Source organism: Ptychodera flava, chromosome 17 (assembly GCF_041260155.1).
Source record: "Ptychodera flava strain L36383 chromosome 17, AS_Pfla_20210202, whole genome shotgun sequence".
In the NCBI taxonomy this organism is placed as follows: Eukaryota; Metazoa; Hemichordata; class Enteropneusta; family Ptychoderidae; genus Ptychodera; species Ptychodera flava.
This window is the reverse complement of record NC_091944.1, coordinates 12,241,087-12,257,092: the sequence shown is the minus strand read 5'-3', so window position 1 is coordinate 12,257,092 and position 16,006 is coordinate 12,241,087. Positions and strand designations below refer to the sequence as shown.

The window sequence follows — 16,006 nt, the reverse complement described above, 5'->3', positions numbered from 1 at the left end:
AAATAAACAACAAATTACATAATTCAAACAACATCGAGTTAAACCTCCTTAACCTTCGTATGGTATGCTTTGCTCTATATTTTTGCGAAAGGTTTACTTTAGTAGATAGCTTAATAATATATCATCCTCTGGTTTTGATCGATGTTCTTGTTGCTTTGCGTCTTGGCAATAGCAGTCTTCTAAAATAAAAGACTCTTATATCCATTGTTGTATTTGAACAAGAGAGCGACGAGATAAAACCTCTAAGAACTTGAAGGGAAGCAGCAAATGCTATATTTTGAATAAAGAGACTATATCGAAATTAGTCGTTAGTCTTTCGTTTCATTTATTATCTCTTAACATGATTGATTCACTAAATGACAGCAAACTAAAACTACCCTACAATATGTGTATGCCGAGAAATAATATGTTATGGAGTATTATAACTGTCCTTCGTGCTAATATTCTCTCGACAGAATTTTTACTTAAATCATCCTTTCTATCTTTACTCCGAAAAATCCATGAAGACTGAGTTTCCTTCTTGGCATTGAAATAATCGTCAACATTTATCATGGAGAAAGTTTCAAGGGTAATTTTGTGACATCTTCTTACTGTATAAAATATCTACAAAATACTACAAACAAAAATTGCGTTGACGCACGCGGCGATAGCAACTGCTCAAACTGTAGTAATCTAGGATAAGTCCAGACGGGCAAGGTCCACCAGGCGTACGTGTTAGAAATTTCTTTTGCAGGAGAAGAGGTTAAAGGTTACACGTGTTTACATGATCGATGGTCGCAGTTGTGGTATAATAGTTTCCTCGAACTAACTTATTTTGCTGCGAAGCAAGCTCATTTATAAATGCAGCTTCACTGTTTTCCTTTCGTTTTAATATTCGGAGCGCTGCCAAGGGTTGTAAATAAGATAATATTAAACGATCAGCACCCCCTGTTCACAAGATTGAGATAACATTACCGTGCATAACACTGATACATAATACATCTGTCTTGTTCAGACAACTTATTTGTCTCTGTAGTCGAGTCGGTCGGGTTAATGGTCTGACATACGTTAATCAACGGGAACGCTTTGTTGACATATACCTGAGATGTTGGTTTACATGTAGTTGGTCTCGGGTGTTGGAAATTAATCTTTGCATACGTCCGCTTTGCAATGTTACCATCTTCTCCTACTTCATTCACATCATAGACAAATGGGTGCTCACGAACACACTTATCAAGTTCACCGCCATCATTGCCGAGTTGAAGCACGTTTGATTCGTAGGCAAGTTGTGGTACAGACGGAGATATCTTGATAAAGTTTTCGATTTGCGACTTCTGTGCGCCATTGAATGAGTCCCATATAGTGAAACACCTTTTTTTCTCAGCGAGCTTGTAGGCAATATCGTCATTGAACTTCCAGGTTGTAAGCCAGTTTCTAGCGATTTTCTTGTTATCTTCTAACATTGAGAATTTCCAACTTTCGTCACCGTAGACGACCAAACATAATGGTATTCGAAGAGAAAAACAATTATATAAAGTTTAAATTGATCAGTACATGGAACAAGGCCATGGTATAACACTTTAACGGGTTGGAAATTGTAGCCGACTGGTTTTGTGTGAGGCCTAGCAGCTAGGCGATGTTGCCGTGAGTGTGTGGGGTTCGAATCCCGTTTGGGTCATAGTAAAATTTTATTTATTATTTATTTATTTATTTATTTATTATTTATTTATTATTAATTTATTATTATCCTATTCTACTTGATTCTGTAACGTGTACACTCGACTCATCGCAAGGTAAATGGTAGACTTGATTGAAGTCTTTGAATCTAAAAAATAAAACCATTTGCATCAGTCTCTCTTGTGTCTCTTCTATTTGATACAAATCTATTTGAAGACATTTGACAGCCCAGATCAGGTTTCCCTAGCGACCGAAGGCGTTCCTTTGAGTGTGCGCACTAGTAAGTCAAGACTTGAAATTGGAAGGTTTGTCATCGAAGACTACAGAGCTAGTTACGATGTACCAAACCCACAACGTCAACTATGGTGCTTATGATTGATGCAAGACAGACACAGACTCTGATCACACACAACGCAGAGATGCCAACGTCGATCATTGGACTGAATTGGAAACCATATCAAGCAAAGTGACAGGTACAATTGAAAACAGTAAATTCATCACTAATATAAGAACACATAGAGCAACTCTTACTAACTTTAGTGCATTTTTATACATTTATCTAGACTGAGTACAAGTGTGATTTGTGAATGTTTGAGTGTGGTAAACGCGATGGATTGAGTTCTGTTTTCATTTGAAACGTGGGAGTCGGGGTGAACGCGATGAGTAAGTGGGATGTACACGCTGTAGTCTTCGATGACAACACCTTCCAATTTCAAGTCTTGAAGCAGAGATTTTACTTTCTGCGCCGCTCCTCGAAATAATAACACGACTTGTGAAACACCTACACATTGTGTTCCAACATGGTCAAATCTTGGGAACGGTAAAATCCACCTAAAGTCAAATAGCATCTAATGGGGAAATGATTGTTGCATTTCAGTTATGTCGTCGTTTTTTAATTATGTTATATGTAAAATATTTTTGCCTATGAACATGTTTTCAGAGTAAATAGTCAGAAGTTTAGAAATGCACAAGTAACGTATGCAGGCCGTTTGCCTGCTGATGTAAAACTGGGCTTTAATTTTTGTATTTCTGGAAAATTCGTATACTTATTTTAAAAATAATCGCAAAACTTCTAATATTTCAGAAAGATATTCATTTCAAAACATCTGTTTTGACCCTTGACATATGACACAGCGCAAGTCCCCATGTCAGATGGTAGTGAACTTTAATACCTAGTCTTGGCAATTGAAAGTTGTATTTGAAGGATACTTTCTCTATAATTTACTCCATGATTATCTGATAGCTGTCTATAGTTCGTAAACATTTTCATGATGCATTGAAAGGATAAATAAATCGCCGAATCATATACTCATTTATCACTCATTTTAACCCGAACAGTCAAGGAACCTGAAATTCGGAGAACTGCAGTAATTAAAATGAGCCGTATTAATGCAAGGGGATTTGGCCATATTCTCCAAATCGGCAACTTGTCAGTAACTTGGTACTGAAAGCACCAAACAAAGCATAGTAGCCAGATAACATAAATCCTAGAGTGTGTGACATTTGAACTCTCATTAAGCACATTCAAACCATACAGTGCTGTGCCCTTTGACCTCGCATCTGCTTCCAGCATAATCAGCGCTGCAGTGTGTATCGACATTAATTATAAAACTGGTTTTCAAACCGTCTTTACATCGGCACTTAATGCATGTGTACTCGAATCTAGACAAGGCACTGCTGTCTTGTGATATTATCCCTTTCTTAAAGCTGTTAGCGTACTAGTAACTTGATGTTTTGGTCAAAGCGGGAAAATCTTGATTGTGTGAGAATGTAAAAGGAATGGGCGCTTTCATTGAAGGTCCTCTGCTCGAATGAATGTGATGGGTCAAAGTGCATGAGTGTTTAATGTGAACATAGTTTCGGTGGGTAGATTCCGTTCATTTACCGAAGGTTTGATTCGTGGTATGATCCTCTTGCTTTGCGAGACAATAATGAAATATTACAAGTCTTCGTTAACGTTTTAGTCGGACGACACCTTGTACATGATAAACAAGTAATAATTTGCTATTCGGTGTAGTAAAACAATCGTTTGGTATAGAATGTCACTAAAGTTTGGGAAAGGAAAGTTGGGATAGACGTTGATGATTGTGACGACGATCTTATTGTGATGGTTAACACAATTTAATTACGTAGATTAAGAATCTCTATGCAAATGCATGATAATCAATGCATGATAACCAATCAGCTGTCCTTTCAGCCTACAATATTAAGTTGTGCATTACAAGTTTACATTAAAAGCTTACAACGGTGAGGCACTATCTATATTTCATTTCTAGCAGACAAAGTATTTGTTCGGTGTATTCATTCGTATCCCAAATACGAAGGCCTAGGGATAAAAGCGTAGAAAACTCACAGGATATCTACAAAAATGCCTCTTTTTAACACAAGAGATAAGACTGAAATGGGTGGCTAAATTTTCGGTTCATTTTACTCTTAAATTGATTCCGATTACAGCAAGTTATATCTATCATACAAAATATGTATGTAGAGAAGAAGTGTATTTTATGCAGTGTTCTCATTGTCCTTTGTACCCTTCTCCTCTTGGTAGGAAAAGGTGAAATTTGAACCATTGATGACATCTCTTTTTTACCAACACATTTAATGACACTGAGCTTGTTATACATGCCATATGACATTATTGTCAAATTTTGTTTGATCGTAGAGGAAGTTCAAGTAAATTATGACATCCTATTTCTCTAGAAATACCTACAAAACACTGTAAACCAAAATGGCGTCGTTCCACTCGCGAGCTCGTCTAGCTACAACATATACAAAGGACTACTCAAACTGTAGTCATCTCCTATAAGATAAGGTGGGCAAAGTCCAGAAGGCGTACGATTCAGAAAATTATTTTGAAGGAGAAGAGGTTAAGGGTTAACCATATTTACTCATAGTCGATGGAAACAGCAGAGGTGTAAAAATTTCATCAAACTGGATTCTAATGCTGAAGCTCGTTGCATTTACAATGTAGGTATGATGTTCTCTTTCGTTTTAATATTTCGTGACCGTAGCTGAATACAAGTAGAGATAAACCTGTCATTTATCTACAATTTACATTGTAAACTGATTAAACACAGGTAAAACATTGTCAAAATTGAGGCATATCTTAACAATACCAGGTGCTCTTTCGAAAATAATATAAACAACCAATACCATTTCAAATTGACTGTGCTAATAAGGGAAATTCTCATTTCATTTTGGATCTCATTGTAAAGACAAGAGATATGACATAAACGCGTTCGGAAGAGCACTAAATGGAACATTCATGAAACTGTTATGTTAATCTACTAGCAGACGGTAAACAAGACGAAACTTACACTTTTTATCAATGGTAAAAGGGCGCTAAGCAACGACATTCACTACTTTGAATGAATGGAATTGATGAGTTTTTATTTGTTAATATGAAACTTATATTTTCCAAATTTGTAATCGATTATTGTTCAGCAGTTGAAGTCCAAATAAATCGAGAAAACTAATACAAAGAAACTTATTTTAATTATTTTATTGCCTTTATTGCTAAATTTATAAAGTCGTACAATAGATCAAGTTAAAAACTTAAAAAAGATGAAGAGAATCGCCCAATATCTCCAAATTATGTACTCAAAGTTCAGTAAATGGTACAAGCAATTCTATATTAAACATGAATGAAATGTGAAGGTAAAATTATATTTAAGTAATTGATGGTAACTGAAAATGACTAAACAAGAACAAACCCTAAGCTTACACTTTCTTTACATTCTCCGATCTGCTAAGATTATGAAGGGAAAGCAACAAATCTATCATGACACAAGATAAGACAACTCGCAAATTACTAGTATGAAATGTAATAGAAATAAATCTAATAGCTCGCCATAATGAAAACAAAACAAATTGTGTCTTTTCGACACCAGTAAACCAAATATATCTTTGAGGATACACCATATTATGTTAAAATGCATTCTACGCCATTATCGTTGTTTTTGCTGTATATTTTAACGGCAGCTCTTCAAACGAATAAAAATGAATATATTGGTTGATTACAATTCGTTATTTATGGAGCAAATACACAGAAGAGAAGTTTCTGAAATTCTGCTATTTTCTTTCAGACACAAGAAAGGCTTTGCCGTCTCTATTTGTTTCGATTCAGTAAGGAAACTATAGATATCACGGATCAATAATAACATATTAATTGTAAGATTGTTACGTCGACAACCGATACGCCTCGTTTTAACAATTTTTATTTCTTTTATGTTGACAGCGATGATTAGATGAAAACTGTAAAGCTGCAGGCACCAGGTAAATTGTTACGATAATTGAATGACGTACAGGCGTACAGAGAAAAAACGTATCCTGAAGTATATACTTTCTGCAATAAGGTATAAACGTATTTCAACATGTTCGAGAATACTTGTTCAAATTAAACAAAACAATTATATTCAAATATGTTATGAGGTGATTGCTTCCAACGTGGATTTTGCAATTTCGTCTATTTCTTATATTTTTGGCCACGTCAGTAACCGTACAGTTTTAGAGTTTCACATATTTTACATTATCCACCTTCAGCAGGACTAGGTTTTTCCTGTTGAGCTTCGTTTGAATCACCTGCTGACGAACGAAAATTAAACAAAGTCAACGAAAGTATGTAAAAAATGTGTACGCATTGTGCGCAAGCCTTACTCATGATCTACAATGAACGCAAAGTTACGCTGTCTTCACATTTCAAGACATAGTGATGATACAAATGCTGCCTAGGTTCGTTACAATGACCATGTTTGTGCATCAGGAAGCAAGTTTCCCAACTTATGAAGACGATGTCACTTGTTTCATATCATTCGCCGATCCATTTAACCACAGCTGGATTTGGAGCATGCTTTTTTCAGTTCATATCAACATACTTTCTAATTTGTTTTTGGAAATACTTTTTACTTAGTATAAAACTGTTTGATCAAGCCATTGTACCGATAGGAAATTCAAATTCCCACTTACGTGTGTCTTTACATGCACCAGCATGGACGAGAGACACGCCACTTTGATTATGAACTTGAGTAAGACACGCTGCCACTCTCAATTCACATTTATTGTTATAGGTCAATCCGTCACTTCCACAGACTTGTCCTTCAAGTTTATGTTCACACTCAATTTGCTTACATGCATGGGCTATGAAAAAAAAAGATTTGCAAAGTATTATTATTAAATGATCGTCTAAATCGTTGATTTTATGATAGTATTCGTTTTACCAATTCCCAAAACAGCTGACTTGCTTTGGAATTTTGCCAGGACAAGTAAATGTACTGTACAACGCCCTTTGTCTACTGTCCTGAAAGGAAAGCCTAATTACCCGTTTAAAACTATTTTTCAAGCTATGACACAAGGTGTAAATGAAAAGCGCACTTACTTGTTTCGATGCATACACCATAGCTGACAACATATATTTCAATTTCATATTGACAGGCTATGAGTCTCAGTTGACACTTATTGTTGTAGGTCACTCCGTCACTTCCACAGACTGGGGCTGGTTTATCTCCACACTGAAGTTCCTTGCATTCATCGGCTGTGAAAAGAAAAGACAATTATGTGACGCAGTACCGAAGAAAACGTTTCTTTAATTTGTCGTAGTTCTTATAATATTGGTATTGGCTATGTCAGTCAACTTATAGAATTATATTTGAATCAAATTTTCCGCCTCCAGCGCGACTCAATTATTCTCTCTGAGTTTTTTCGTGAATCGCCTACGGAACAAAAATTACAAACAGTCAACTAAATTATGTACAAAATGGACCCGAATTATGTACGATCCTAAACCATGATCTACAATGCACACCAAATTCCACTTCTTCATTTCAAAACATGATGATGATAAAAATGCTGCCTAGGTTCTTCATATGACGCCTATGTTTTCACAGATTGAAACCAGTTTTCCATCTTATAAAGACGATGTCGGTTGTTTCATCCCAGCAGCAGGATTTGGAGAATTTTTTCAGTCCATATCAAGATGCTTTGTAATTGATGGAATTTGAAATACTTTAGTGCTGGTATGACAATTCTTTGATTTAGCCATGGTACAACAAGGAAATTCAAATTCCCACTTACGTGTGTCTTTACATGCACCATCATGTATTAGAGATAAGACATCTTCATCATGACACGCTGCCAATCTTAATTGACATTTATTTATGTAGGTAACTCCGTCACTTCCACAGACTTGTTGAAGTTCAGCAACACACACAATCTGCTTACATATTTCGTCTGTGAAGATTTATAATGTATAAAAATTCAACCGTTTATTTAACATCAGTATCCTATTTTTTCAATTTGGACAAATGTTGTCATCCCTAGGTACTTAGATGAGACAAGTATAGTGCCATTCTAAAAAAATTATATGTATGAGCCCACGTCTCTGTGGAATATTCAACTTTTACAAGGGTTAAATAGATGTCACGGAAATTGATAAATATGGCCTATGTTGTTCAAAGTCTTCAAGGTTAAGAGTTGAGATTTACATGAACCAACCACAGCAGCAATAGTTACAAGCGTGTTTAGTGCATATTTGTAGATCTGTCTTCTCTCCTGAAAAGAAACAACTAATTATATTACGGGTTTGAATTTTTTTAAAGCCTTGTTACAAGAAGTAAATGAAAAGCACACTTACGTGTTTCTTTACAAACACCTTGGCTGACGACAGATATTTCAGTTTTATATTGGCAGGCTATGAGTCTCAGTTGACATTTATTGTTGTAGGTCACTCCGTCACTTCCACAGACAGGGGCTGGTTTATCTTCACACTGAAGTTGCTTACATCCATCGGCTGCTCAAGAAAAAGACAACAATGTGACGCAGTACTGCAAAAAAAACTTTTTTCAATTTGTCTGTTTCTTATAATATTGGTGTTTGCTACGTCAATCACTCTACAGTTTTGACGTTTCGTACATTTGAATTAAATTTTCAACTTCCAGCGCGACCCAATCATTCTCTCTGAGTTATTTTCGTGAGTCGCCTGCTAAGGAACAAAATTACAAACAGTCATCTAAATTAGGTACAGAATGAAACCGCATCATGACACGCTGCCAATCTTAATTGACATTTATTTATATAGGTAACTCCGTCACTTCCACAGACTTGTTGAAGTTCAGCAACACACACAATCTGCTTGCATATTTCGTCTGTGAAAAGATTTATAAAGTATATTAATTGAATCGCTGATTTAAAATTAGTATCCTTTTTTCAATGTTGACAAATGTTATTATCCTTAGGTACTTAGATGAGACAAATATAGGGGTCCTTCGTCTAAACAAGTACTATTTTGTCAAGAATGTGATCTTGATTTAACATTAAACCTCATTGGAACTACTTTTGGATAAATCGACAGTGAACGTATGTCGGTTTAATCTGCAATGTAAGCTCATCTGCTTTTCTCTTAAAGCAACAACCTTGTTTTTTCTTGATAATTTGTAATATTTCAACATTCAGCTACAGAAAATTCAACATTTTAAAGAACTTTGAAAACTGTGATTTTCCAAAATAAGTTCCGACACATTATAATCTAAAATGTGTTCTGAATACCTCGATATTAACAAATCCTGTTGTATATCAATTTTTGTATATATATATATATATATATATATATATATATATATATATATATATATATATATGTGTGTGTGTGTGTGTGTGTGTGTGTGTGTGTGTACTTTGCTAACATATTTTCTCAAAGATAATTAGAGAGTCAATTTCAATCAGTTCGGAAAATCGCCTTTTACATCTTTTTTGTACAAAGAACGTGGCGTTTGTGGTCGAAAGTAGCACCAAAGATTAACAGCATTATGGACTCGAAAAGGCTTCATATTTCTTTTTCCTGTTTTAGTTTATTTCATGGACCCTTGAGAACTAGAGAAGAAGTTAATCACCAGCCGGAAACATTGTAGAATTACAGAAAACGATCTAGCGCCTTAAACAAAATTTAGTACCACACTGAAAGATAGACACAATAACTTCTTAACATTCATCTTTCAACCGAAACACCGCAGCACTTGTACAGAGTAAAGTAACCACTACTTTTGAAATGTTATCTAAATTTGCTGTCTCGTGAACCTTATGTAAACAGTGGTTACGAAATGCACATCACAAAACTCAAGTATATCCAAGCTTTAAAGATTGAGCTACTAGTAGGTCACGCCGTCACTCCCACCGACTTGTCCAAGTTTATCTCCACCCTCAATTTGCTTACACACATCAAATACGGCCAAGTCTTTTAGAAAATTAGGTTTTGTTTCAAGTTGGTTAATTTTGTTACAAATAGGGTTGATTGTTACAAATAGTGTTGATTGTTACAAATAGGGTTGACACATGTCACCCCTATGTTACAAATAGGGTTGACACATGTCACCCCTATTTGTAATAATCAACCCAATTTGTAACAAAAGCAATTTCGGAAAAATGAGTTTGACAAGGAAAAAAAAAGAAAATTGCCCTCAAACATACAAATATGCATATTTTATTAATATTTCAACATATACGGCAAAGTTTTTTGAAAATTAAATTTTGTTACAAATAGGGTTGATTGTTACAAATAGGGGTGATACACATGTCTGTGAAAGAGATTTGGTAATAAAATGGATGTTTAAATTGTCGAAACTAACATTTTCATACTCAGGTACTTAGACTACAAAAGTAAAGGGCCCTTCCAAACAATGCATTTTCTGCAATAAACGGGGAACACGATAGGAACTAATTTTTGGATCTTCAATTTTCTTAAATTCTCAAAAGTATTAGGTGCCCTTCAGCTGAATGTTGCATTGTTACTTATTACACACAAAATAAGTGTATAACTCAAAATAAGAAGATTAGCTTACATTTGCAGATTAAACCGACGTTACTTCACAATCACATTATCACAAATTAGTTCCAATCGTGTTAGTGTTCAGATTCCCATTAAAATAAACGTGTTCTGAAAACCTAGATATTGATCAAGAATGACAAAAGTAAATAATGTCTGAAACTTTAGGTACTGGAGGTCAATTTTAGCAACATGCATGCATAGCAGAGGAATGTTTCAACTCAGTCCTTCTTAGTTTGAGCAGGTCTGCCAATATGTAATAGTTCATGAACAATGACAGGAAATATGACTCATAAGCTATTTCAGTTACTGCCACCACTCCTACACATAATAGATACACTGCATACAAACAGGTTAAAGGTCATAAACCTCTTACTCAGATGTGTGGGCTGTTTCAGTTACTGCCACCACTCCTGCACATTTGCAGGATTTCCCATTTTTCTTACCTCATTTTCATATTTTTGAAATTGTCATGTTCACTTGAACAACGTCACATCTCAACCCCTGAGTCTACCTGTACACCAAATGCTAAGATAGTAGGTGTGGCGGTTTGGGAGCTTTCTGTGTGTGACGGACATACATCCGCACATACATGTATACATACATACATGTATACATACATGTATACATACATACATACATACATACATACATACATACATACATACATACATACATACATACATACAGACAGACAGACAGACAGACAGACAGACGCTACCGACTCACCATATAAGCTCTTTTTGGTATTTATATACATACCAAATATGAGCTAAAAACGGTATTAAATGTATTTGTATTAATTGTTTACATAAAGACAATAAGAGAGTTAACTTAAATAAACACAAAAAATCAGTTTTTTCTTTCCCTGTACAAAAATCTAGTGTTTTCGGTTCAAATTAGAACCAACGATTAACAGCATAATGACCAAAAATAGATTGGTCGGATTTCTTTTATCTGCTCTAGTTTTTATCATGGGCTCTTAAAGGCACTAGATAAGAGGTCAATCGGTAACATGAAAAAGTGAAGCTTTATAGAAAACTATCTACAACCTGAAACAAAATGGCATACCCACTCCTAAAGATCCAATAAAGTTTAAACACGCAAATTTCAACTAGAACATTGTAGCAATTATACACAATGAAAAAAATGAATTTTGGTGGGTTATTATGATTTGCTGTCATGTGGTCCTTATTTAAATTGAGATTATGAAATACAGAATGAGAAAAGTCACGAATACATCATCAAAGGCTTTCAGACAGCATTTACTGTACTAAGCTTATAGGCTCAGCTTTCTTTGGAGAATTCATCGTTTAGAAGAGACAAATATTTGTCCTTGCACGTAATAAAGTTATTCTCAGTTGTTTAATTCCCAAAAATTTCCAGGTTTAAGAGATAAGATTCATCAACCACAGCAGCATTAGTTACAGGGTTTCATAGTGCATATTTTTGAGATCTGCTACTGTCCTGAAAGAAAGCACCTTATTACAAGTTCGAAACCATTTTTCAAGCCACGACATAAGAAGTAAATTCAAAGCGCTCTTACGTGTTTCTTTGCAATAACCTTGGCTGACGACATATATTTCAGTTTCATATTTGCAGGCTATGAGTCTCAGTAGACACTTATTGTTGTAGGTCACTCCGTCACTTCCACAGACTGGGGCTGGTTTATCGTCACACTGAAGTTGCTTGCAGTCATCGGCTGTAAAAAAAAAATAATGTGACGCAGTACCGAATAAAATGTTTTTCAATTTGTGTGTTTCTTGTAATATTGGTGTTTGCTACGTCAATTACCCCTGATGTATTGACGTTTCGTACATTTGAATTAAATTTTCAACCTTCAGCGCGACGCAATTTTCCTTCTGAGTTTTGTCGTGAATCGCCTGCTAAGGAACAACAATTACAAACAGTCAACTAAATTGTGTACAAATGAACCCGCATTGTGTGCAATCCTGAACAATAATCTAAAGTGCACGTCAAGTTCTGCTGTCTTTCTTTCAAGACATGATGATGATAAAAATGCTGCCTAGGTTCGTTAGGACGACTATGGTCTCGCAGATGGAAACCAGTCTTCCATCTTAAAAAGACGATGCCCGTTGTTTCATATCAACAGAAGGATTTAGAGAATGTTTTTTTCAGTCGATATCAACATACTGAGTAATTGACGGAATTTGAAATATTTTATTGTTGGTATGAAGATTGTTCGATCAAGCCGTGGTACAACAAGGAAATTCAAAAATCCACTTACCTGTGTTTTTACACGGACCATCCTGGACTAGAGATACGCCATCTTGATCATGACACGCTGCCGATCTCAATTGACATTTATTCATGTAGGTAACACGGTCACTTCCACAGACATGTTGAAGTTCATCAACACACATAATTTGCTTACATATCTCGTCTGTGAAAAGATTTATAAAGTATATTAATTAAACCGTTTATATATATATATATATATATATATATATATATATATATATATATATATATATATATATATATATATCTATAACATTTTTTCATAAAGATTATTAGAGAGTGAGTTTGAATAAGTTCAAAAAATTGCTTTTTCATCTCCCTGTGCAAGCAACGGAGAGTTTCTGGTCGAAATTAGCACCAAGATAAACAGCATTTGTACAGAGTAAGGAAAGAACGAGAAATCTAAGTTTATGGGCTCAGCTTTCTGTGGAGAATTCCTCGTTTAGAAGGGACAAATATTTTTCCTTGAACGTTATAAGGATATTCTTAGTTGTTTAATTCCCAAAAATTTCCAGGTTTAAGAGATAAGATTCATCAACCACAGCAGCATTAGTTACAGTGTTTTATAGTGCATATTTTCAGATCAGTCTACTGTCCTGTAAGGAAGCACCGTATTACAAGATCGAAACCATTCTTTTCAAGCCACGACATAAGAAGTAAATTCAAAGCGCTCTTACGTGTTTCTTTGCAATAACCTTGGCTGACGACATATATTTCAGTTTCATATCGACAGGCTATGAGTCTCAGTTGACACTTATTGTTGTAGGTCACTCCGTCACTTCCACAGACTGGGGCTGGTTTATCGTCACACTGAAGTTGCTTGCAGTCATCGGCTGTGAAAAGATAAACCCGCAATGTAACGCGATACTGAAGTTTTAAATTACCTTTCAATAGGCAATATAACATCAGCATTTTTTTATTATCAGAAACGCTGTTTTCCTTATTCACTTAGACTTATTTATGGGATGAAACGTTGGTCCATCTTATTAAGGGTGTCATGCATGTTTAAAGTCTTTTATAAAGCTATTCTTAAGTGTTGAAATTTATAAATCATGGCATCACTTTTAGAAGGCTAGTTCAGTGCTTAAAATTGGTATCTAAAAAGCACACATATTCACAAGCCGTGCTAAAGGCGCTTTACAATTATTATTACCCGTGGTCACTAGACCTAATTCGAAACCACTCAACTCCCTTGGGAGCAAACAGTAGCTCACATGTGCAGCCAATCGGCGCAGCGGAGCTGAACGCACATTACAACCACTGTCCTACCGGGCACCCATCACTTCTAGGTGGTTAGAAGCAATGAGGAATAAAGTGCCCCTGCTCAAAGACACGCCATGCCGGGCTCGAACTCACTATCCTCTAGGTATTCAGACAGGATAAAGAGCTGGAAGAGTAATATTAGGGTTATACATGTTTTTGACATTACGAACTATATTTTTGACTTTACACTGGTTGCCAATTGACCTACATATTGACATTAAAATCCTTGAATAGCCTCTGCCCTTATTTAATCGACGTTAATCATCACGTTTCATCGGACACCTGTGATGGTGGACAATGGTAATTTTTATCTTTCAAAATTCAAAACTACAACAGGTTATATGAATTTCTTTTTCAATGCTGCGAGTACTTGGAACATAATGTACCCTCCGATTTATCCACTTTTAAAGTACAGTTGCATGATTGTCTTATGAAGAAGTTTTCTATTGACGGTTAAGATTTAGATTAAATACTAGTATTTCTTGTTGTGATGTATAGAAAATGTTAATTTTACTTATTTTGTGCTTATGATCAATTTTTCGCCAAATTCAATATGAGAGCTTTATCATGTGACCGACCAAACTTTGAAGGGTCGGGTTTACGAATATTCATATCTACCATTAGCCCTTGTTTGAGAAGTTTACGTTTCACTTTTTTTATTACAAGGTCCATAAAAATGCTACGAAGAAAGAAGAAAATGACGAAGAAAAAGAAAGCTGGACTCCAGTAAAAACATCAGGGGTCCAAGCTCGGTTGGCTTGGGCCATAATAATACTCATAACACTACTACTACAACTACACTACTACTACTACTACTACTACTACTACTACTACTACTACTACTACTACTACTACTACTACTTCCGCCATTTCAACTTTTCTCTGCAGAGCATTGAGCTCGTAACCCCATTAAAATATATTTTCGGACGGCCTAGATATTTGCAAAAGCTGTCTTATTTTTGTCGTAATCAGCATTTACATAACGATATTATGTCAGCCACTGAACAGAAGCTCGAAAATCATCTTTACACACTGCCAATCTCAATTGACATTTACTTATATTGGCGAATCCGTCGCTTCCACAGACTTGGCAATGTATATCTTTACACTCAATTAACTTTCATACATTTGCTGTGAAGGCTAGATACATTGCCTGTTTGAAAATGTTTAATGACGCCACAGCATAGAAAGCAAATGCGAAGTTCACTTACATGTGTCTTTACATATGCCATCATGGACGCGAAATATGTCAACTTCAAATTGAAACGCTATCGATCGCATGAGACATTTATTCATATAGGTCACCCGGTCACTACCGCAGATAGGATCATAAGTAACTTGCCACTGAATTTTCTTGCATTCATCGACTGTAGAAAAGATAAACAAATTATCAAAAGGGTAAAGATAATATCATAATATATTAAAACCCCTTCCTCTCCAGTGCTGCTACCTTGTTATGGTTGGGAGGGTTGAGTACCTCAAGGACCCTATAGGCTATAACGACGGGGCTTAAGTCCCTGGTAGATTTAACCATGCCGAACAGGTTACAGGTGAGGGGTCAGACAAAAGGCAGCACCTGGCCCTCCAGGTTTGGGGTTAGCTCAGTATTAACAACTGTGTCCTGTAAAAAATCATGTTACAGACACAGCAACAAAAGAATCTCAAACAACGAGACATGATTGGTTTCCAGGTGTATCAGATGATACCAGGCTGAATGGTAGTGGTCAAAGTAGAGAACCTGTCATCAGAAGACGAAGTCAACTGATAACACTATTTTATAACGTCACCTGCATTTTCCTTCGACAATCGAAGAAAATTATCAGGGAATAATATACTTTTCAAATTTTCAAGATGTTATTTTCTTATTTATTAATGCGAATGAGTAGAGTCTATCTGTATGATTTCGCATTTTCACATTTGAACTAATTTGTGTAGTAATATCTGTACCCCATGGGCACGGATCGAAAGAGAAGAACAATTAGCATATGGCAAATGCAATACAACCCCCAAGTC

At 35.6% G+C, this 16,006-nt stretch overlaps 1 protein-coding gene across 4 annotated transcripts in view; it reads right to left on the bottom strand.

Annotated features, from left to right (window-relative positions):
• Positions 1-5,143: 5,143 nt before the first annotated feature.
• Positions 5,144-16,006, bottom strand: part of LOC139115439 (serine protease inhibitor dipetalogastin-like) — a 45,773-nt gene continuing 34,910 nt past the window's right edge. For 2 of the 4 annotated variants that reach the window (XM_070677548.1, XM_070677547.1), the window contains exons 5-10: positions 15,205-15,360; positions 8,285-8,440; positions 7,726-7,881; positions 7,031-7,186; positions 6,622-6,792; positions 5,144-6,240 (exon numbers count right to left, since the gene is read on the bottom strand). In XM_070677548.1, coding sequence (XP_070533649.1) covers positions 6,185-6,240; positions 6,622-6,792; positions 7,031-7,186; positions 7,726-7,881; positions 8,285-8,440; positions 15,205-15,360 — 851 coding nt within the window. In that variant the 3' untranslated portion in view covers positions 5,144-6,184. Of the gene's footprint in view, positions 6,241-6,621; positions 6,793-7,030; positions 7,187-7,725; positions 7,882-8,284; positions 8,441-12,014; positions 12,171-12,716; positions 12,873-13,407; positions 13,683-15,204; positions 15,361-16,006 lie in introns of those variants that run through there. The other 2 variants (XM_070677550.1, XM_070677549.1) reach the window with 2 other exon arrangements.